Source organism: Carassius gibelio, chromosome A4 (genome assembly GCF_023724105.1).
Source record: "Carassius gibelio isolate Cgi1373 ecotype wild population from Czech Republic chromosome A4, carGib1.2-hapl.c, whole genome shotgun sequence".
Taxonomy (NCBI): domain Eukaryota; kingdom Metazoa; phylum Chordata; class Actinopteri; order Cypriniformes; family Cyprinidae; genus Carassius; species Carassius gibelio.
Genome location: NC_068374.1, coordinates 9,443,976 through 9,466,437, shown reverse-complemented (window position 1 = coordinate 9,466,437; position 22,462 = coordinate 9,443,976). Strand labels below are relative to the sequence as shown.

Genomic DNA, 22,462 nt, shown 5'->3' with positions numbered 1-22,462 from the left:
TTTGGGTTGAGCTGTTCTGGAACACTGTTGAAATAAAACTTAATTACTAAATTCTAGTTGTGTCTTTTTTTGGGAGGCCAAACTAAGTATTTTCGCTTTCACAATTAAACACAACATGGCAGTGGCGGCAAAAGAAAGAATAAAAGTTAAGCCTTCTTTCTTTGCGTGAATATATTTGGGCACCATTAAGCAAATCTTCTCATAGTGACGTAGAAATGTGGGGGCGTGTTTGAACAAGCCGTTTTATAAAGAATATCCCTTTGGATTTGAGAGTTTAGTCTTTGCAGCTTTACAGATCTTTATGCATCAGGAGTGTATATCACTCAAAAAAGAAATAAATGTTGTTGTTTTTTTGTTGTTTTACTAGACATGAAATTTAAACCCATTGAAATCGCAGCCCTAGGGAGACCTCTGTTTCCTGGTATGCTGTATGACTGCCGTGAAGATTCCTTCATTCCAGGTACTTTACCTACTTAAAAAATGCTTTTTGTTTCATTTTTTTTACTAATTAAATCCACAAACAAAATTAGGGGAACATTTTATAGTGATTTTCATTAATAACTATATTAATTAAACATTATGATATTTAACAGCTTATTGATATTGTTACACTTGAATAAGGAGCTGTTCGTCACTGGTACAACAGTTATTTCTGTAAGAAATATGAAAACATTAAGATTGGAATCACTCTTTTGCATGTACACCTGAACTCATTTTGAAATCTGAAACTCTATTAATACTGTAAAAAACTTTCTTTAACCAAGAATCAAAACAATATATCTTATAATGCAAATGTCTACGCAATGCAATACATGACACTGGACATGTTATTATTGACACATGTCTCCCACTCAAAATTTAAAAGTGATGTGATGTCAGAATTCGTACTCTGCATTTAACCCATCATGTGTTCACCCAAACAGCAGTGAACACACATACACCATGAATACACACACACATACGGAGCAGTGGGCAGTCATTTATCCTGCAGTGCCCGGGAAGCAGTTGGGGGTAGGGATGCAACAATCATGATTTTTCGTGGCTGATTCCGATACCGATTTTTTTTTACAAGCAAACTGGCCGATACCGATTTCCGATTATTTTTTTCTTTAAGCAACAATCAAGAAACAAGGAAAGTATGAATGAAGATCTTTATGTGGTATTTAATAGGCCAAACTGGCTTTTGGCTATTGAAAACAATAAACGTAACCATCTGAAATTAACGGCAGTAACTGCACAGTAAGTAGCCTACATTCAATACAAACATAGATGGTACAGACATCAGCATTTAGCTTTTGTTTTTGAATTGGGTTGAAACTACAAAGAACTGGCCTTAAATTAAAAGATTAACTGTAACCATGTGAAATTAAAGGCAATAACTGCATAGTTCTACAATCAAACAACACAAGCAACACATTCAATAAGATGTTTCTTAATCAGCGTTCAGTATTTGTTTTAGTTTTTAAATTTGGTTTTAAATAAAAAAAGGTATTTATCAGTGAGACTAAATAAAAGTATGCTATATAAATAAATTATTCCAAAATGTTAAAATCAAATAATGTTGGTGTGAATAAAACAAAGATGCAAAGTGTTTCATTCGTCCAATTAAAAAAAAAAATAGGGTAATGATGATCTATATTTTTTTACTAGAGCCAATGAAAAATAAATAACTATTGGCTGAAAAAATATAGATGTTAATTGCTACCCTAAAAATGTTTAATTGCATGAATGAAACTTTTTTTCAGTGTGCTACAGCAGATGATTATTTTAATCAAATTAAGTCCATTTAATTTTAAGGTAAAATAAAAATAATCATCCTATACAGAACTGATGTTTACTTCTGGTTTTTCAAACGTGTATGAAAGTTCTACTTTACAAAAAAAAAAAAAAAACATTTGGTTTGCTTCAAATCCTATCCATCCAGATTTCTAGCAGTGTGGAATCTAGCAATAAGGATTCCACACTAATCAAGGTTTTCACCAAACTCAGCATTACATTTACAGCAGAAAACCTCAGGGCCTCATACCTCCATTGAGTTTTAGGCATCATCCTTGACCACTTCAGGGCATCTCCACCCTCTACAAAATCAACCAAATCTCACTGTTTCTAGGCCCCCTCAATTGTGCCATCCGGATTATTCCTCAAGGGAAATCCTTCTTGTCCAACCTTCTGTCTAAAGCAGCAGCCATCGCATCTCTCCACAATAGTCATATTAGATGATGCATGCCAAAGGAAATCCACCTCTGGGAACAATTCCTCTCATTCCAGAACAGTATCTTCTATCTCTATAACAGCTATATCTTTCATCTCGACTTCCAACTATACTGATGCAGCACCCTCAACAGGTTTCGATGGCTATTACGGTGAGCGATGTTTTTTCTTTCGAACAACCTCTGGAGTTCAGTTGCCTTAGTCAGCATTTAAGTGCTTTCTCCACCAGAAATATACCCCATTATCACAACACCATCCTTTGGGGGCAAGAATGGTCCAGAAAATCAATACCCATCTACTTGGACAATACAGTGATAGTTAGAATTATTGACAAGGGAAATCATGTTCTGCTGTTGTTATGCAATCATGTGCAGACTCACCTAATATCTGCCTGACCGCAATTTCTGCTCTGATCAGCTTATAAGCCGGACACCTCATTCTCCACTAACCTACTTACCCTCTGCATAATCTCACTCAATCATCCTACCAAATTCCGAGACTGATCAAGCTTTAGACTTCATGTTCTCATTAGCATTGTTCAGCATCCTATGATGCTCAGAACTCACTTCGACTCTTCTATATTCAATCCTCCTATCCACTCCTATATTTCGGAGATTACTATCCACTCCTCAGATACTCTCATCTTCACTCTTCAAAGAAGCAAACTGATCAATTAGGAACATAATTTCCCATCTACATCTTCTGGCCATACTCCTGAATTCTTTCAAATCTATTTCTAAATGTGTCCACCTTTGACATGCAGGTCCAGCACTTTCTAAAAATCCAGTTTTCCTTACATAAATTAGAAATGGGCCACAAAATCCATAAAATCAGCAACGAGATGAGGAATATCCATTGAGACTATCAGAACCCTTGGCTGCTGGTCATCTCGACCATACCAAGCCTAAATCCGCAACTACATCAAGTTCTCCATCAAGCCCAAGCTTACCTCAGCTCTTCCCAATTTAGGAGGTCCTAATCGTCTGGTCTAAATATATCAAACAAGAAGATATCCCCCTCTTGAGTCTCTCCAGGCCATCAATTCAAGAAGCCCAAACCAACCTGACCATCATCCTGTCCCCTTTACCCTTTCATCTTCTTTCAACTCATCCCTAACATTCTGAACAACAAACTATTAATTTACATATTTGGTTGTGGTGTGGTCTTGGCATGTGAAAGTATATTAAAGTGCTAAAACCACACACAATACTCAAATACATATGGATGGAAGAGTTCTAGCAGACCAATCAGAGCGATGCGATCTGTGTAGAATAGATATGTTGTTACATTTTCCGGATAGGTGCATGTCAGGTGTAGTATCAATGCAGAAGTATAAATCAGCCTAAATAGCTGATATTGGCCACAACAAATTGCGCAGTGGCTGAAGATTCAATTAAAACTACTAACACACATGAAAAGCGTTAAAAAACTACAAACATGGCAGATATGCAAGACTGAAAGTCAGGTAGAGAAAGGGGTTTGTGTGCTAAATAATCAATATCTAACCTGTTGAAAAAATCTTTGTGTAATGTTATCCGCATTATATTTAATTTGCAGCAACACTCTGAAATTTATAATGATACATTTGGTTATTAACTTTTAGCAAACATGAGCAGAGTTCTCAGCATGATAGACCTGCAACTGGCAGATCAATGGGCCTCTTCATTTCTCTTCAATATGGTAGGAAACTAAATTAAACGAAATATGTATAATTTTAACTTTGACAAGATCAGGGGAGGGGCAGGATTGGGGAAGGACCGTGAGTCAGTACTCAAATTTCAGACCGACCGAAGCACAACGGCGTTATATGTCGGTACGCTACCCACCAGGCTATATGTGCCAACATATGACTTTACTGTTGAAATATGCTAGAAATGTTCAGAATTTTAAATAATTTCAACAAGTTTTATGTCAAAACGCAACAGATTTTAAATGAACAAAAAATAATGGTCGGGTGACAACATAACGTTCAAATGTTCAATTTTTGACAAAAAAAGTTTTAGAAAATAATAAATCTCACATTACAGCCTTATTTATTTATTTATTTTCAATTGTATTCATTTATTAAAAATGATGAGTCAAAATTATACATTATAGGCATTTCAACTGATCCAGAAACCAGTTAAGATTTACATAAAAAAATGCACTGGTCTGAAAAAACAACAACAGACAGGCTGGATAAAAGTGTAAATCCACTGTCTGTCAGTAGGTGGCACTTATGGAACAGCAGTTTCCAGGGTAATCTCTGTAAATGGAGCTCCAGCACTGCATATTTTGAATTTAACCTTTGTCTGACACTCATTTCAGGTCTTGCAGTCTTAATTAATTATATCTGGTGTGTTTTATTAAAGAGAGATTACTTGATCACATTATTATTTAATTTTCAATGAGTACATTAGCAAACATTTACAAGCACATCATCTCATATTAATAGTTATAAGACTATAAAGTGTTACCAAAAGTATTTGTACAGCCAACTTGAGGCACAATAAAATTAAGTACACATATTAAATGTAACATTTCCTAACAAATACAGGATGCATTTTGACTTTAGCTGTACATTGTATCCTCATACGTAACTGTTCATTTTTTTTTCTCAATTCAGGTGTTACTCTGTGGGATAAGAAATTACTGAGTGAAGATTTGGACAGTCGTCCACAGCTCATGACAGATTTAAAGTTCAGTAGCTCGGACTCTCTCTCTGATAAGTCTAGTCTCCTGGATGTAAGTGCTTCCCTGAAGGCCAGCTTTTTGGGAGGGCTAGTGGAGGTGGGAGGATCTGCCAAGTACCTGCGGAACACTAAATCTTCAAACCAACAGTCCAGAGTAACAATGCATTACAGTGAAACTTCAAGATTCGAACAGCTCACTATGACTCAGCTGGGCCAGTTCATCTACCCTCAGGTATTTGAGCAGAAAACTGCAACTCATGTAGTCACAGCTGTGCTGTATGGAGCTCAGGCCTTCATGGTGTTTGATCGCTCATTTGTAGAAGATGAAAACAGGCAGGAGATTGAGGGAGAACTGAATGTCATGGTCAAGAAGATCCCTACATTTTCAATTGAGGGACAAGGAGCTGTAGAAATGACAGATGAGGATAAGAAGAAGGCTGAGAAGATCACCTGCACATTTCATGGTGATGTCCATCTTGAGCAGAACCCCACCACATACATAGAAGCCCTAGAGGTGTATAAGAAGCTCCCCTCTCTACTGAGGGGGAATCCACAGAACGCAGTGCCAATAAAAGTCTGGCTCTATCCTCTGTCTCTACTGGAATCAAAAGCAGCTCAGTTGGTGAGAGAAATCAGCATACAACTCATTTCCACCACTGAAGATATAATAGAGCAGCTGGGAGAAGTAGAGAGGAGATGCAAAGACCTGTCCAGAAGAACAATGGTACTGTTTTTCAGTGACATCAAAGAGAGGCTGAACTCATTTCAGGGTTCATTTAGCAATTACAAGATGGTACTCCAGAAAGCACTGGCCAGAATCTTGCCTGCTATTCGGGGAGGAGGGATGGAGGAAACATCACTGGCAGATGTCCTTAAGATCCACAACCTCTCCCCTTTTAATGTTAGCAAGCTTAACCAGTGGTTACATGACACCGAGTTACAACTTGACCTCTTGAGTGTTTACACTAAGACACTGAAGGGGATCCAAATAGAAGATTCAGACAGTCTCATCAGCCTCCTTGATCCTGATATTGATGTTGTGGTGTGCTTGACCTTCAGATCTCTAAAATACAAAGACCCATATCTTTCAACCCTGAATGAGTTTCTAAAATCTGACCCCTTTAAAGAATTAGATGGGGAAAACAAGTTTCCCCTGACATCTCCTCTTCAAAAATCATTCAACCCTCATGATTTCACTTCAAAAATGAGAGAAAACTTATCTCACTTCAGAAGTTTTTCAGAGGCCAATAAAGATGAAAGGAGAATGCGCTTCATTATTTCTGCAATCTCTGATTCCTCCAGTCCAGGCTCCTCGATCTATCTGTATGAAAAAGGGATTCTGACAGATACACAGTTCCAGCCCGTGTCCAAGCCGCCCCCACCAGAAGTGAAGAATGTTCTGGACCAAACTGTGTCCCTGAAACTGCAGAAGTCCCCAACTGGAGAAACAGTGAAGTATAGAGTAGAGTACAAGCAGATGAAAGCAGATTCTGGAGCTGAGGAACAGTGGCTCTTCATAGACACAGCTGATGAAGACTTTACTCTGACTGGATTGATATCTGGAAAGCAGTACCTGATCCGCTACAGGATAGTGGGTAAAGTAGGAGTGAGTGAAGCCAGTGATACTGCCAGCCCTACACTCTCTCAAAGTAAGTGTCATCATCATTTTTTTTTTCTCAAAACACACAAAACGCTATGTTTAAACGGTCAGCGTTTAGAATTATGTTTGGGACTGTATTTAACAGGTGTAACTACCAAACTGCCCTGTTCACACAGCAGCATATACATTATTTGAACAGCTACTATTTTAACCACCCATTAGCTGTATTAGGTACACGGTGGGGATAGTACTTACTAACAAAGGCATAATGAAGATGACACCACTATGTGAGTGTGGTGATGAGAGCTTTAGGTGATAAGAATGAGAGAAGGTCAGGGTTTTGCTAGGTCTGTGCTAGGTCATCTTTTGCTTTGATTACTGCTTTGCACACTCTTGGCATTCTCTTGATGAGCTTCAAGAGGTAGTCACCTGAAATGGTCTTCCAACAGTCTTGAAGGAGTTCTCCGAGAGATGCTTAGCACTTGTTGGCCCTTTTGCCTTCTGTCTGCGGTCCAGCTCACCCCTAAACCATCTCGATTGGTTGATAAATCATAATTTTCAAAAAAAAAAAAAAACGATTTTTTTATTTTTATTTGTTAACATTTCTATCAGCCAATGAAAATTATAAATAATACGTCACGAGCATAGATCAGTGGCCGAGAGCACATGACTGACTGATAAACGATGAGCTCTATCACTCATTAATGTTCTGGTTATTTTGTTTCAGTGTACAGTTTATTAATATTGTGCAAAGTACACAAAGTAAACTTCATCATTCAGCTGAACTGTGAACATTTATTTTAGACACTTCATGTCTTATTTAATTCATGTGATAAACGCATTAGAGCTGAAGATCTTTGCCCGGGTTCGGTCGGGTTCGGGCTTAATTTCTATCATCTTACGCGGGCTCGGGCTTGTGCTCCGGTTTGCGAGGTAAACGAGCGGTCATGTGATGTGTTTCGATTAGCGCGAGAAAGATGCGAAAATGAATGCTGAGCAGGTGTAACGGAGGCTTGCCTCTGGTGATTACGTTTTGGTTGCACCAGCAACTAAAGCAAACTCTGAGGGAGGTGTGATAAGGTTTGACCATGTTTATAATGAGAATAATGAGTGAATAATGACGCACCATCAGTGAGCGCAGGAGCGCGCTGAAGACATCTACAGTGGATTCATTCATTTTCCTCCACAAAAACATGTAGACCTAGCCTAATCTCTGTGAGTAAAGGTTTTTCAAATGATAACTAAATATTCATTGAGTCTTAAATGCATAATGTTGACAGAGTATTTACGCTAATGTTGGCATTATTCTTTTATTAAATAAAGCAAATCTGGCGGAGCCTTTATCTTAATTTCGTTATTGCCAAAACCCATCTTAATTTAAAATTTATCTTAATTTAATTTTTTTTTAAATAACTCGTTTTTATTGGTGCGTTGGTCTATTTATAGGTTAAAGTAGCCTATGTCTAGAATGCTGAGATGTTACGATGTGACACAGGACTTATTTTATTTCTTTATTCCAACTTCCAAGTGGTCTAGTCTACGTTAGTTATGAGTAAATTATGTTAAAACATGAATAAATTACTCATTGTTGACAAAAGGCAAAAGAGCTGTGTGCGTGCGCACATTTGAATAATGTCGGGCTGTAAACTGTTCGGGCTTTAAAAAAGCTGTCAATCAAGCTGTCACACTTGTCAGTGTGTGAAGACAAGTTTTTTTTTTTTTTTTAAGTAAGTGTTGAGATGATCAAAGGAATGTAGTCCAACCTCACAGAACTTTCTGTTTGAATCTGATTTGGATGTTAATCTTAACATTGCATTACAAAATTAATTTTAAGTCAGAGGAAGTTGTAGCCAGAAACACGAAAAATGTAGGCTGGAGGTGGCCCCAGTGATATTATTACGCTTAATAACCAACTGGATGGGGACATGTTTCCATCCCTGAAAACTCGTATCAATGCAGCCATAACTACACTGCCGTAGTTGTAGCTGTGAATGGTTATTTAGTGCACTACGTCACTGGCTCAGAGGAACAGTACTTCAAAACAGACTACCCTCATCTGGCTCTTATGTCAGTGGAAAGGGATATCCTTTGGTTGCAGAACAGGACAAACGTATCGACCGTTTTGCATCTATGAAATACAGGAGACAGCTTAAAGGGGGGGTGAAATGCTATTTCATGCATACTGAGTTTTTTACACTGTTAAAGAGTTGGATTCCCATGCTAAACATGGACAAAGTTTCAAAAATTAAGTTGTATGTTTGAAGGAGCTCTGTGTGACGTTAGATGGAGCGGAATTTCCTTATATGGGTCCTAAGGGCACTTCTGCCAGAAGAGTCACGTCACGAAAAGTCACAAAAGAAGTGTGTTTTTGGTTGCCAGGGCAAGACAACCCTGCACAGATTACCAAAAAAAAAACAGCATTAAGGGACCAGTGGATGGAGTTGTGCAAGTGTTTGTTCCCTGCATTTCGAAGATGCTTGTTTTACAAACAAGGCCCAGTTTGACGACGGATTTGCGTATCGTTTATTTCTTGGGGGGGGGGGGGGGGGGGGGTGAAATGCTCGTTTTCACTCAATCTCCTGTTAATCTTGAGTACCTATAGAGTAGTACTGCATCCTTCATAACTCCAAAAAGTATTTAGTTTTATTATATTCATAAGAGAAAGATAGTCTGTACCGATTTTTCCCAGAAAAACACGAGCTTCTGGAGGCGTGACGTGTGGGCGGAGCTAAAGAATCACGAGCGCCAGTAGGCTTTTGCGTCGAGAGCGTTTGGAAGCTGTGACATTACCGTGAGGAAAAAACCATCATCCAAAACAAACCATGGCTTACAGTCAGATTCAGTCTTCTTTTTTTATTCTTGCAATCCCAACGAAAAAGGGTCATGATCGTGTGTTGGAACCGCAGGCGGTGAGTAAAACTGCTTCAAATATCTCTGCCTCCTTGTTAGTGCGTCCCCTCCCATGCCGGAGACCCGGGTTCGAGCCCCGCTCGGAGCGAGTCGTTGCTGCTGCTCTTGTTCAGTTTCAGCCTCAGGATCTGATTCTGGATCATAAATATACGCTGAATCTGACAGTTAGCCATGGTTTGTTTTGGCTGGTTTTGTCCTCACGGTGTCACAGCTTCCAGACGCGCTCAACACAAAAGCCTACTGGCGCTCGTGATTCTTTAGCTCCGCCCACACGTCACGCCTCCAGCCGGTCGTGTTTTTCCGGGAAAAATCGGTACAGACTATCTTTCTCTTATGAATATAATAAAACTAAAGACTTTTTGGAGTTATGCAGTACTACTCTATAGGTACTCAAGATTAACAGGATATTGAGTGAAAACGAGCATTTCACCCCCCCCCCCCCCCCCCTTAATGAAACCATCTAAAAAATAAGTGGACTACAAAGGGGAATAATAGTGAAATTTCATAAATCTCTATACCAATTTTTGTATTACAGAAAAAATATACAGTTATACGATTAAATTATTTAATACATTTTAAAAACAAGTAAATATCTTTCAGAATTAATACAGGGAACAGAAAAAAAAGTTGTATTTCATGTTGTAACTGCAGCGTGTAATGCAGAGATGATGTTGGTTCTTCACATATGTGATTGTGTGCAATACACGGCAACAACACAGGGTAGTGTTATCAGCAACAGTAGCGAGGGCTAAGAACCCCTACCAATTCAATCCTATAACTGCCCCTTTTGAAGATGTAATTTAATTAATCATGCTGCACTGTGTGTTCATGATTGTGTTTGGTTACTGACTGAATGTGACACTGTTCTTGTCTGTTGATTTCCACAGTCTCTGACTGGACCAGGAACGACTTCCTACAATGTAAGTCACCAAGAAAACAAGCAAAACAATGTTGATCATATACACTGAGTAGACATCCAAAAGGCCCCTTTACGTACCGCGGCGGTGGTATAAAGTGCATTTGCAGCCTTTGACCGCTGAGTGGCGTTTTAATCACAAGTTATCAAACAAGCGCATCACAGAACATTTTCACAAATAGACGTCAGTTTTGCCTCACTGATGTGTTACATTTAATAGATTCAGTCAGGGAAAATGAAAGAAAAACACTGTAGTTAAAATATTTAATATATTTAATATCCACAGACGAAAGTTTGGTACTTATGAAGTTATGTGCATTTCTTAGAACGAATTCAAGCCTGTGCCTGAACCTGTGATTATATTTTCTCTAAGCTACATGGTATTAAACCATATTTTAGATTTGACACATTTAAAAGGTGTGCAGTATTATATTATATTAATTATGTGTTATTCAAAAGAAATTGTGGTTTATTTTGCATCGGAGCATTAAAAGTGGTGGCCTATTTTAGGGGTTGGGCTTCATGGATTAATATGCAAAATGTCAATATTTTCATATATTATGCCTATATTTTAATTTATATTTTCAAAATAAATATATTTTTTCCTTAATAAAACAACATGCATTTTTTTATTCGTTACCTGTCCTTTAACTTATTGGGGAAAAAACATTTGTCTGTAAACTGATTAAGAAATTGTTGCATGTTTAAACTTGAAGCACTGTATAATTTAGTTCCCATTATTTATGCCTAATTAGCCTAAAACAAGAAACGAATAAATGAAACCTGCACGATTAAATCTTTGAAACTCTAAAGAATTAATAAAACTTCCTCACGATTAAACTCAAGTTCTCTCATTATAATCAACAAAATACACACGATGTAAAAAAGAGCTTCATTAATGGACAACTTAAGTGTTTTTAAAGGGAGCCTTCTTTACTTGCTTTTAGTGCTGGGCGAAAGCATATGGCCTGAAAAAAAAAAATCTGATTCATGATTTAAATAGATTTTAAAATCAATATTCAAATGACAAATACAATTTTCAAAACAAGTTTTAATATAGTTATAAACTTATAACTGAGACAAGATGATAAAAAAATGGTGATTGTTGATCTAAAATCAGTCGTGTCCCCTTACAGTTTAATCACAGGGCGAATACCAGTTCTTGTCAAAAATCTTTATTGACATATGTATCAGGCATAGGAGAGAAACTTGATGTCTTTGCCAGCTGTATGTTCATTTCTCCATTTCTCCGTTTCTCAGTTTCTCTAAGGCTTTAACAGTGACCATAGCTTATATACCATTGACCAAGTTCCTTACAAGGTACAGAAACATGTTGGTTTGTTTAAAATAGAATTTATACTTCATGCATCAGTTGGTATATTTATACATACATACATTGGTGGAAAGAAGAAACCACCCTATGCATCAGTGGAACACATTTCATGTACACGTTCCTTCATGTAGACATTCTGGTATGGTCAAAATTAGCTCCTCTCCCTGTGTCTGTCATATGATCCTACATGTTCATGCAGACTTTAACACATGCAGTAAACTATAACTCATGCACTAAAACTTCAAAATAAATATAAATAAGCACGGTAAGATTACATTTGTTTGAATGCATTATTGCTAAAGCGATTGCGTGTGACTGTGCTTTATCTGTTTAAATCATTCTTTAACCCGAAACTAATCAGTAAAAGAAACAGACAAACTCATAACATCCCGCTCAACTCTTGCAGTCATTATAACCTGATCAAGCTATAGCTAAATATGTTTAACATGAATTATTGCTGAATATGCAGTTATATTTCGGGCTGTTGGCATGTATTCTACTCGTGATGGAGGCTCCAGTCAGAATCACACCGCTCCGTTCATCCTTTGCTTGGCGGTGTGTCTCTGTCAGACTCGGTGGAGGATTGAGCCACTCTGAACTACGGGAAAACTGAGTGGTGCGTCTGTGGATGCTAAAAAGAAAACCGATTTTCATTCAAACAAACCGATCTAAATTACAAATTAATTGATAAAATCGATTTATCACCCAGCCCTACTTGCTTTCATATTATTTAATGAAAAAAAAATGCAGCTGCATTTAAATGCAGGTGTGTAAAATATGTGCAAGATTTGCACTGCACGTGTGATGTAGATGTGCAGCTTTTATTCGTATTTATTTTATCTTCATCACAAATCTTGTTTGATTTCATTTTGGAAAATTGCATGGAAGAAATAATTTTTGTTGTAATGCAAAATGTGAATTAATATTCATATGCAAGTATTTGTGCAAAAATTATTAATTCACATTAATGACAGAGTGCATTAATATTCAACATTCAGCAATGTGTGAATGTTGCATTTCTCTGTCGGAGAGAGCCAGCACTGTGAATTTCATCTTGCAGCAGACAAGAAAACATTTATTAATAAATAATTAAAAATTCAAATTTTTCACAATTACTAGGCTACTTCTGCATGTGCTTGAGCACGGAATATATTAAGATTTGATTATGTAAATTAAATATAAACCTCTGATTAGTTGAATATAACAAATGAATGACTAGAACTAGAAAAATCTTACGTGGGGACAGACCATTTTTTTGTCTTAACCAAAACAACAGTCCTATATAAACCGGTTCAGCAAGTGAAAGCCTCATAAGACACTGTCCATATGAAAGAGCAATTCACACCTTTATCTCGACCCCACAAGCCATGAATAACTATCCAAAACCCAACCCCCTCCAGCTGAACAGAAGTCGGTCTGTGTTTTGGCTCTGAGGAACGGTGTGTTACTGGGCTGAAACATGCCTGCACTACACTTCATAATTTTCTCGCAGCCCATATTATTATTTTCACAAGACCATAATGATAATAACACATCATCAATTAATAATTAATCATTATTTTACGAAAATCATTGTTATTTGTGATCGTGGATGTTTGCGGGAGGCTTTAAGACCAAGCGGAGTCCTCTGTTCCCGCCTCACAGCGCGCGAGTCTCCGAGGCTTCACTGTCTGCGGTTTGACTTTACTGAATCAGATTGAGGCGAACTTATTGATCATGAGCCCAACATTTAGAAAGCAGGAAAACATTCATTCTACCTGAAGGAAGACGTATTTTATTGAGCTGATGCTGTTAAATAGAGAGAGAGAGAGAGAGAGAGAGAAGTCTAGGGCTATTCTTAAACTTGGAGCTCATTATATTGAAGTACAAATCCAAACACCAGAAACGTTATGCATTTTATGAATAATGAAATGTTATAAAAAGTATGCATTTTATTTATTGACATGCTGTATGGTTATTGGTATTTAGCAGTTAAAACCTATTTTTAAACTTGAATTTAAATACTATTAAACTTCTTTAAAATCTCAAGGAGTTTATAAGTAAAATATGATAAAATGTCACAGTGCATGTTAAATAGTCTAAATGAACTTGTGATAATAATATAATTACAACTAACAATATAATTCGATTTTTTTTTTTTTTATGAACAATTCCTGTATGAAATGGGACAGCAACCTTTATATCAAACATTTTTAAATCATCCACAGCTGAGCATTGAGGGAGGCTGATCTAGTCATTTTCAGATGCAATGAAAAAAAAAAAAACGGATAGCCTATATTAAGCCCAGGCTCTGCTCTGAAGTATAACATTTTAATGGATTCATCACCTATTCTCTGTTTGCTGCCTGTTTTTTTTTTTTTTAACAGCTACAAATAAATCAGAGTTTGTGAGAGGAAAAAATATAAGTCAGGTATAAGTAGGGATGTGTACCGATTTATAAAAATATTAAAACCTATATTTCCCTCAACACTAGTCATGTTTTTGTGGTTGTTTTAATTTAAACGTGTCTGCTCCTATTTTAGCCAATTTATTTTAAATAAACTATAACAAAATTAATAATAATAAAAAAGGAAAACAAATGCAGCTCGTTATGAGACTGTAAAAAAAAATACGATGAAAAAAGTCATGACAACACATTTTTAAGGTTGATACTTTAACTTATAGAAATAATTTAAGCAATTTAATGCGTTTTTATACTAGTTTAAATCTGAATTTTTAATACTATTAAACTGAATTTAAAATCTCATGGAATTTTAAGTTTAAACGGCTGAAAATGCCACAGTGAATATTAAATATAGCCTATATGACCTTGATTGCATGTTACCATGAAACTAACAAAATAATTAGATTTTTTTTTAAATTAACAATTCATGTACAAAATGGGACAGCAACCTTTATATCAAACACTTTTACGTTGTCCACAATTGAGCAATGCAAGAGGAAGGTATTGCGCAAGAGCGCACAAGTGAATGTGAGGATTTTTTTTATTCTTAAATTTTCATATGCAATGAAAAAAATTGGATAAACAAGAAATAAATAAGTAAATACAATAAATTGATGTACAGTATATCCACCTGTTGGGTTTACCTCTCTCATTCTGGACACATCCAAATGTTTCCATATTCGTGATATTGCTATTTGCAGCTAAACTATTATTTATTAGGTAAAATAGGCTTTGTGGTTCACGTGTGTTTCAGTATCGACGGCAAAATATTATAAAGAGCAAAAATATGCCACAGTAGCATGCTGAACTGCGCTGTTTACAATGAATATGTACGCGTTAGGCACCAGCACATAAAACAGCTGAAATATACCATACTCAATTTTTGCTCACACAGTTAAGGCATAAATTGAGACAGTTTGAAAAATCAAGAACAATAGCAGTTAATAAGAATTGTTGCTGTTAGTGCGGTCTTAACGCTGGACCGTTTTCATTTCGTTCCTCATATGGAACTTGAAGGATTTTATTTATTTATTTTTGCTAAGAGCAAACCAGAATGAAAATATATATATTTTTAAATCCGTGTGTGTGTGTGTTCCTATATATATATATATATATATATATATATATATATATATATATATATATATATATATATATATATAGTAACACACACAGATTAGAACATTTTATATTTTAATTCTGGTTTGTTACATATACAGTATATACACATATACCTAGTAATGACTGTTTAATGACAATAGCATGCAGTAAGACTTTCTTTTACATTTTTACTGTAGCCTACAGTAGGTGGCCAGCCTTTCTGGGGCTTACCGCCGCGCATACTGTAATTCAGTCGCGTGTTAAAATAATTCGCGAAACTACCGCCAGGTGGCGCAAAGTGAAGTATTGCGAAATGAATGTAATTGTAAAATTAGATAAAAGAAGGAAGTAAAACAACAATAACATTATGATATAACATTGTAACATTTAAAAAAATATATTTTTTAAATGTAGGCTAGTCTTAGACTACAGTCAACTAAACAAAAATTAAAAGAAGACCTTAACACAAAGGATCATATGCATGCTATTTTTATTAAACAGTAAATAAATATAAGGCCTATATATATATATATATATATATATATATATATATATATATATATATATATATATATATATGTATATATATATATATATATAAGCTAAATGTTTTAATTTAATTTTCATTTCGATTCATTCTTGGTTTTAAAAAATCTTCAGGTTCCATATGCAGAGCGAAATGGGAACGGTCCAGCATTTAGCAATAATTAGTATTAACTCTGTTATTATTCTTGATTTTTCAAATTACCAGCATTTTTGAATTATGTGTGACCAAAAATGTTTCAGCTGTTTGATCGCTGGTGCCTCGCGCACATATTCACTGGAAACAGCAGTCGTTCACCAGACATTCGGCGTGAGCACTTTGACATATTGTTAATTGTGATTTTTTTTTCATCAATACTGAAACGCACACAGCCTATTTACCTCATGAATAATAGTAAAGCTTCAAGTGGGCAACATCACAAATATGGAAACGTTTGATTTCTCCCGATTGAGAAAGCCCAAGCTTACCTTATGCTTAGCTTTAAATTATTATTATTATTATTATTTATTACTAAGCCTATTATTATATTATATACTACAATTATATTTATCCACTGGAATTATATATTTTTAATTATTGTTTTGTTCTGATAAATTTGTTAAATTTAAAGGATTTGTTGTAAAATATTTTCTAATAGTGGGCAACATCACAAATATGGAAACGTTTGATTTCTCCCGATTGAGAAAGCCCAAGCTTACCTTATGCTTAGCTTTAAATTATTATTATTATTATTATTTATTACTAAGCCTATTATTATATTATATACTACAATTATATTTATCCACTGGAATTATATATTTTTAATTATTGTTTTGTTCTGATAAATTTGTTAAATTTAAAGGATTTGTTGTAAAATATTTTCTAATAGTGGGCAACATCACAAATATGGAAACGTTTGATTTCTCCCGATTGAGAAAGCCCAAGCTTACCTTATGCTTAGCTTTAAATTATTATTATTATTATTATTTATTACTAAGCCTATTATTATATTATATACTACAATTATATTTATCCACTGGAATTATATATTTTTAATTATTGTTTTGTTCTGATAAATTTGTTAAATTTAAAGGATTTGTTGTAAAATATTTTCTAATAGGCTATTTATTTCCTCTCACAAACTCTGATTTATTTTTTAGCATGTTTAAAAAAAAACATGCAGCAAACGAAAATAGGTGATTGATCCGTTAAAATGAAACCTATACACGACTCATATATTTTTTTCCTATGACAAACTCAGCTCAGCTGTGGACGATTAAAAAATGTTTGATATAAAGCAGTGGTTCTCAACCCGCGACCCGTCACAAATTCAAATGCGGCCTGCACCACATGCTGAAATTTTTTTTTTTTTATCAATTTGTAAAATTTTATTGTTTACATCAATTTTAAAAAAATATGCTACTAATGAAATATAAGCTATATCCTAATGTTTTTATGTGATTTTTTTCACATGAGCACTGGCATAAGCATTTAATGAACACTTACAAGCGCGCACTTTGGCAGAATTCAATTCAAATAGTCATCAACAGCCATTAGGTAAATTGCCTTTAAGGTAAAATTGCGCGTCAGAATGGACAGAATGTGTTTTTTAAGGGAGAAAAAAAAGAAATTCAAAAAATGCCAGCGAATGAACATGTACAAACTGTCAAAAGTCGAGTTTTTGCCCGCAACTCACTTGAAGAAGTTCAGATAAATGGAAACACCATACACTATGTAACAATCCTTAATTGAAGAAATGTGGCAAAATATCTCAAGAGAGAACCTCATATTATTAAATTCAAAAGTGCTTTCCATATTTGGATCAAAATAGGCTACATTTGTGAACGCACATTTTCTGAAATGTTGCGCATCAGGTCATGCAAGCCTGCATCTTAAACCCTCTGTTAAACTTTCTGCATCCGCGAGTCCTCTATGGACCATTAGGTAGGCGTGACGTAAAAATCGTCATTGGAGAGTGTGTGCCGAGGCTCTGAGCAGACGACCGCGCGGACAGGTGCGCGTGGTCAGTTGGCTTTAAAAGCACAATTGCACATGTGCAGGCAGAGTGAAGAAGCTCATTGCTACTCGAACCTGTGCAATCCGTCAATAAAAGAATATAAAGACAGTGAGATGTGCAATAATTCTGGGCAATTGCAGAGCTGGCCATCAGCCTGCGCATTCAGAAGTATAAATTGAAGAAGTCTGCATCTGCGCTGGCCGTGTACGCGTCCGGATTGCTCATGCGGAAAGTATAACACAGGCGTTACAATCGCAACTTCTTTGTGTTACTCCTTTCAAGCTGAATCTCACAAAATTGGTCAGCTCCCGACAGCATCAGGTGTTTTATTTATGGGGAGTAGAATTGTTTATTTCAATGAATGTAATAGATTATATATCATAATAGTTAGGCTATAATATTATAAATCAGGTTGGTTTGTATTGCTGACGTAATATGTAAATTATATGCATAGACTTGCACTTACACCATAGTGCGGCCCGCTGGGAAAAAGGTTGAGAACCACTGATATAAAGGTTGCTGTCCCATTTTATACAGGAATTGTTAATTTAAAAAAAATCTAATTATATTGTTAGTTTTAATTATATTGTTAACACAAGTTCATTTAGAACTTTTTTTTTACTAATAAACTCCTTGAGAATTTAAAGTTAGTTTAATAGTATTTAAATTCAAGTTAAAAAAAAAAAAGTTAATTGCTTAAATTATTTTTATTAATTAATAATATGTTATCATGTTTATTCTTGTAAAAAATACGTGTTTATTCTTTAGGAAAACAAGGGAAAAAATAAGGGACAATCCGAATATTTGTTTTGCTTTACCTATTTATGTAAGCTACAATTATTCAAATAATAATAATAATAATAATAATAATAAAATAATGTCATAAAAAAATACCATTGGCCTGAGTAATTTTGACCATTATAGAATTGTGACTTTAAAGATTAGTCATTTAGGTGGTAAAAATACTGTGAATTTAATAATGGCATGGATTTTAGAGCATAACAACTGAAGGTTTATGAAACATTAGCCAATAAAGCATTTTTTTAAACAACGGAACTTAAAGTTGTGAACTAAAATATTATTTCAACCATACAGCATGTGAATAAATAAAATGCATAATTTTCATAACATTTCATTATTCATAAAATTCATAACGTTTCTGGTGTTTGGATTTGTACTTCAATATAATGAGCTCCAAGTTTAAGAATAGCCCTAGACTTCTCGCTCTCTTTAACAGCATTAGATCAACGTCTTCCTTCCGTTAGAATTTTCCTGCCTTGCTAAATGTTGGGCTCATGATCAATAAGTTCGCCTCAATCTGATTCAGTAAAGTCAAACCGCAGACAGTGAAGCCTCGGAGACCCGCGCGCTGTGAGGCGGGAACAGAGGACTCCGCTTGGTCTTAAAGCCTCCCGCAAACATCCACGATCACAAATAACAATGATTTTCGTAAAATAATGATTAATTATTAATTGATGATTTGTTGTTATCATTATGGTCTTGTGAAAATAATAATATGGGCTGCGAGAAAATTATGAAGTGTAGTGCAGGCATGTTTCAGCCCAGTAACACACCGTTCCTCAGAGCCAAAACACAGACCGAATTCTGTTCAGCTGGAGGGGGTTGGGTTTTGGATAGTTATGCATGGCTTGTGAGGTCGAGATAAAGGTGTGAATTGCTCTTTCATATGAGGCTTTCACTTGCTGAACCGGTTTATATAGGACTGTTGTATTGGTTATATTCACAGTACTGGCTCTCTCCGACGAGAGAAATGCAACATTCACACATTACACTATTCCTTTTCTTTAAAAAACATTTCAAGCTTTCTGTAGATATATTTTTAATGTAGCCTACCTATGTGAGACACCACGATATTATGTTAATTAAAAAATTATACATTCATTATCATGTAAAATTAAAGTGATGACACGGCACCTCCCTGTCATTAATGAACATTAATAATTTTTGCACAAACACTTGAATATAAGCTTCTTATCACAAGTAAAATTCATGCCAACAGCCAACATATTTAGCTTGATCAGAAGGTTGACTGCAAGAGTCGAGCGGGATGTTAAGAGTTTGTCTGTTTCTTTTACTGATTATTTTCGGGTTAAAGCATGATTTAAACAGATTCACACTCAATCGCTTTCGCAATAATGCGTTCAAACAAATGTAATCTTACAGTGCTACATTATCAGCATGCTATCTGATTTTGAAATCTGGAAGAAGTTAATCGATCTGTTTAGATAAAATAACTGACAAAGATGTTATTTTCATCACAAACAAAATTTTCACAGCAGAAAGCAGCAATTAAAGATTAGTTTGGCATGTGATAGGCTATAGGGAAAAAACTTTACACATAGCTTAAGCCACTTAGAAACTCTCCTGTTATTTTTTTTTAATTATTATTATTATTTTATATGCTATGTTATGAACATAACATTTCAAACATACTGAAATACTTTATTCACGGAGTGAAGGCGGAGCGTGTTTCTGGTCAATAGCCGCATTTCGAGTGCGAGCCAGGGCTTAAAGCGGCCGGGCGGGGCTCATAGCCTCGGGCCAGTAGCAGGACTCAAAATTAATCACACATAAATACACTTATTTCTATTTTATTTATTTATTTTTAACGCTTATGAAAATAGCCTGCTTATTCAGTCGAGTCTGTTTATGTTTATTAGCCACAGTAGCCGTCACATTTAAAATGAATGATAATATCTGTATTTTTATAAAAGCTCCCGGACAAAAACATTAGGCTATTATATTTTTTATGACGTGAGCTAAACTCTCGAGATGAGGCTTGTGACAGATGATATACATTACTAAAATACACGAGAATACGAAGCTGACGTCTGATTTCTTCAAACGGTCATATTTACCATGTTTACTATGGTAATGTTAATGCCTAGCATGCACAGACTTTTTCATCACTTATAAATATTTCTGCCTTGTATGGTGATTATAATACACATTGGATCAAGTTATTTCAAAGGCTCGCTGCTGACTGAAAGTGAATTTTGAGCTTGATTTATTTAAAAAAGTGTTGTGTTAAACACTTAAACACAAAAAATGCTGGTGTTAAAGCTGTTATCTTTCAGAAATGATCCGCAGCGCAGACTCTCTATTTTTATAAAAGCTCCCAAACCAAAATCATTATTATATTTTGATGATATGCAATGTGGAGCTAAACTCTTGAAACGAGATGACAGATAAAATGTTACTTAATAAATACACAATTGTGATAGAGAATAAGAAGCTGACGTCTGATTTATCCAAGCGGTCATATTTACCATATTTAATATGGTTACGTTAATGTTTAGCGTGCACAGACTTTCTACATCGCTTATAAATATTTCTGCCTTGTATGGTGATTATAATCCACATCGGACCAAGTTATTTCAAACACTTGCTGCTAACTAAGAGTGAGTTTTGAGCTCAATTTATTTTAAAAAGTCTTTAATTCTGGTGTTAAACCTGTTATCTTTCTGAAATGATCCGCAGCGCAGACTCTAACATTACTCTAAAATTACTTTAGTTGTAAATTAGCTACTAAAGCTTTTTTTTTTACATCGTGTGAATGTTGTTGATTATAATGAGAGAACTTGAGTTTAATCGTGAGGACGTTTTAATAATTATTTTGAGTTTCAAAGATTTAATCGTGCCAGTTGAATTTTATTTCGTTTCTTGTTTTAGGCAAATTAGGCCTAAATAATGGGAACGAAATAATACAAGTGCTTCACATTTAAACATTCAACAATTTCTTAATCTTAATTTCTCAATTTCTGAATAATATACCGCATAATTAATATAATATAAATAATACTGCACACCTTTTAAATGTGTCCAATCTAAAATATGGTTTAATACCATGTAGCTTAGAAAATATAAGCACAGACTCTTTCTCTTTCTCGGTCTAAGAAATGCACATAACTTCATAAATACCAAACTTTCATCTGTGAATATTAAATATTAAATATATTAAATATTTAAACCATAGTGTTTTTCTTTCATTTTCCGTGACTGAAGCCATCAAATGTAACACATCAGTGAGGCAAAACTGATGTCTATTTGCGAAAATGTGCTTTGATGCACTTGTTTGATAACTTGAGGTTAAAGCGCCACTCAGCGGTCAAAAGCTGCAAATGCACTTTATACCGCCGCCGCCGCCGCGGTATCTGTGGCGTTAAAAGAGGCATTTTTGATGTCTACTTAGTATAAGGCTATCCCACTTTTTTAAATTAACTCTTACTTTAAATGTTATAATGGTTTTTAAGGATGTTAAAATGTTATAATATAATGATATTGATGTTTAAAGTGTCCTTTAATCTTCGTTTACAAACCGTCATTTCATTATTACAGTCAGTTCAAAATTTGTCCTAGCGGTAGTAAAGCGAATTATTTTAACACGCAACTGAACCTGGATATTTCATCTACATATTTTACATTTTACTGCAAGATTTCTGCCACCCTATTGAAATGAATTTCATGATATCCCACTATAACCACTAGATTGCAGCAGAGGATAATTAATTGGATAATTAATTGTCACATAATAATTTCCACTCCATAATATAGCTTTACTATGGAGTGTTTGCAAGAGCGTGAGCATTAAGTTGCTGGCCACAACTTTTGTAAATATATATTTTTTACATATTTGTTAAACCTGTCATTATGTCCTGACAGTAGAATATGAGACAGATAATCTGTGAAAAAAAATCAAGCTCCTCGGCTCCTCC

At 35.1% G+C, this 22,462-nt stretch overlaps 1 protein-coding gene across 1 annotated transcript in view; it reads left to right on the top strand.

The window, feature by feature from the left end:
- Positions 1–367: 367 nt before the first annotated feature.
- Positions 368–22,462, top strand: part of LOC127969864 (stonustoxin subunit beta-like) — a 35,081-nt gene continuing 12,986 nt past the window's right edge. Inside the window, exons 1-3 of the mRNA XM_052571991.1 lie at positions 368–460; positions 4,817–6,532; positions 10,281–10,313. Of these exons, the coding sequence (XP_052427951.1) occupies positions 370–460; positions 4,817–6,532; positions 10,281–10,313 (1,840 nt within the window). The 5' untranslated portion in view covers positions 368–369. The remainder of the gene's footprint in view (positions 461–4,816; positions 6,533–10,280; positions 10,314–22,462) is intronic.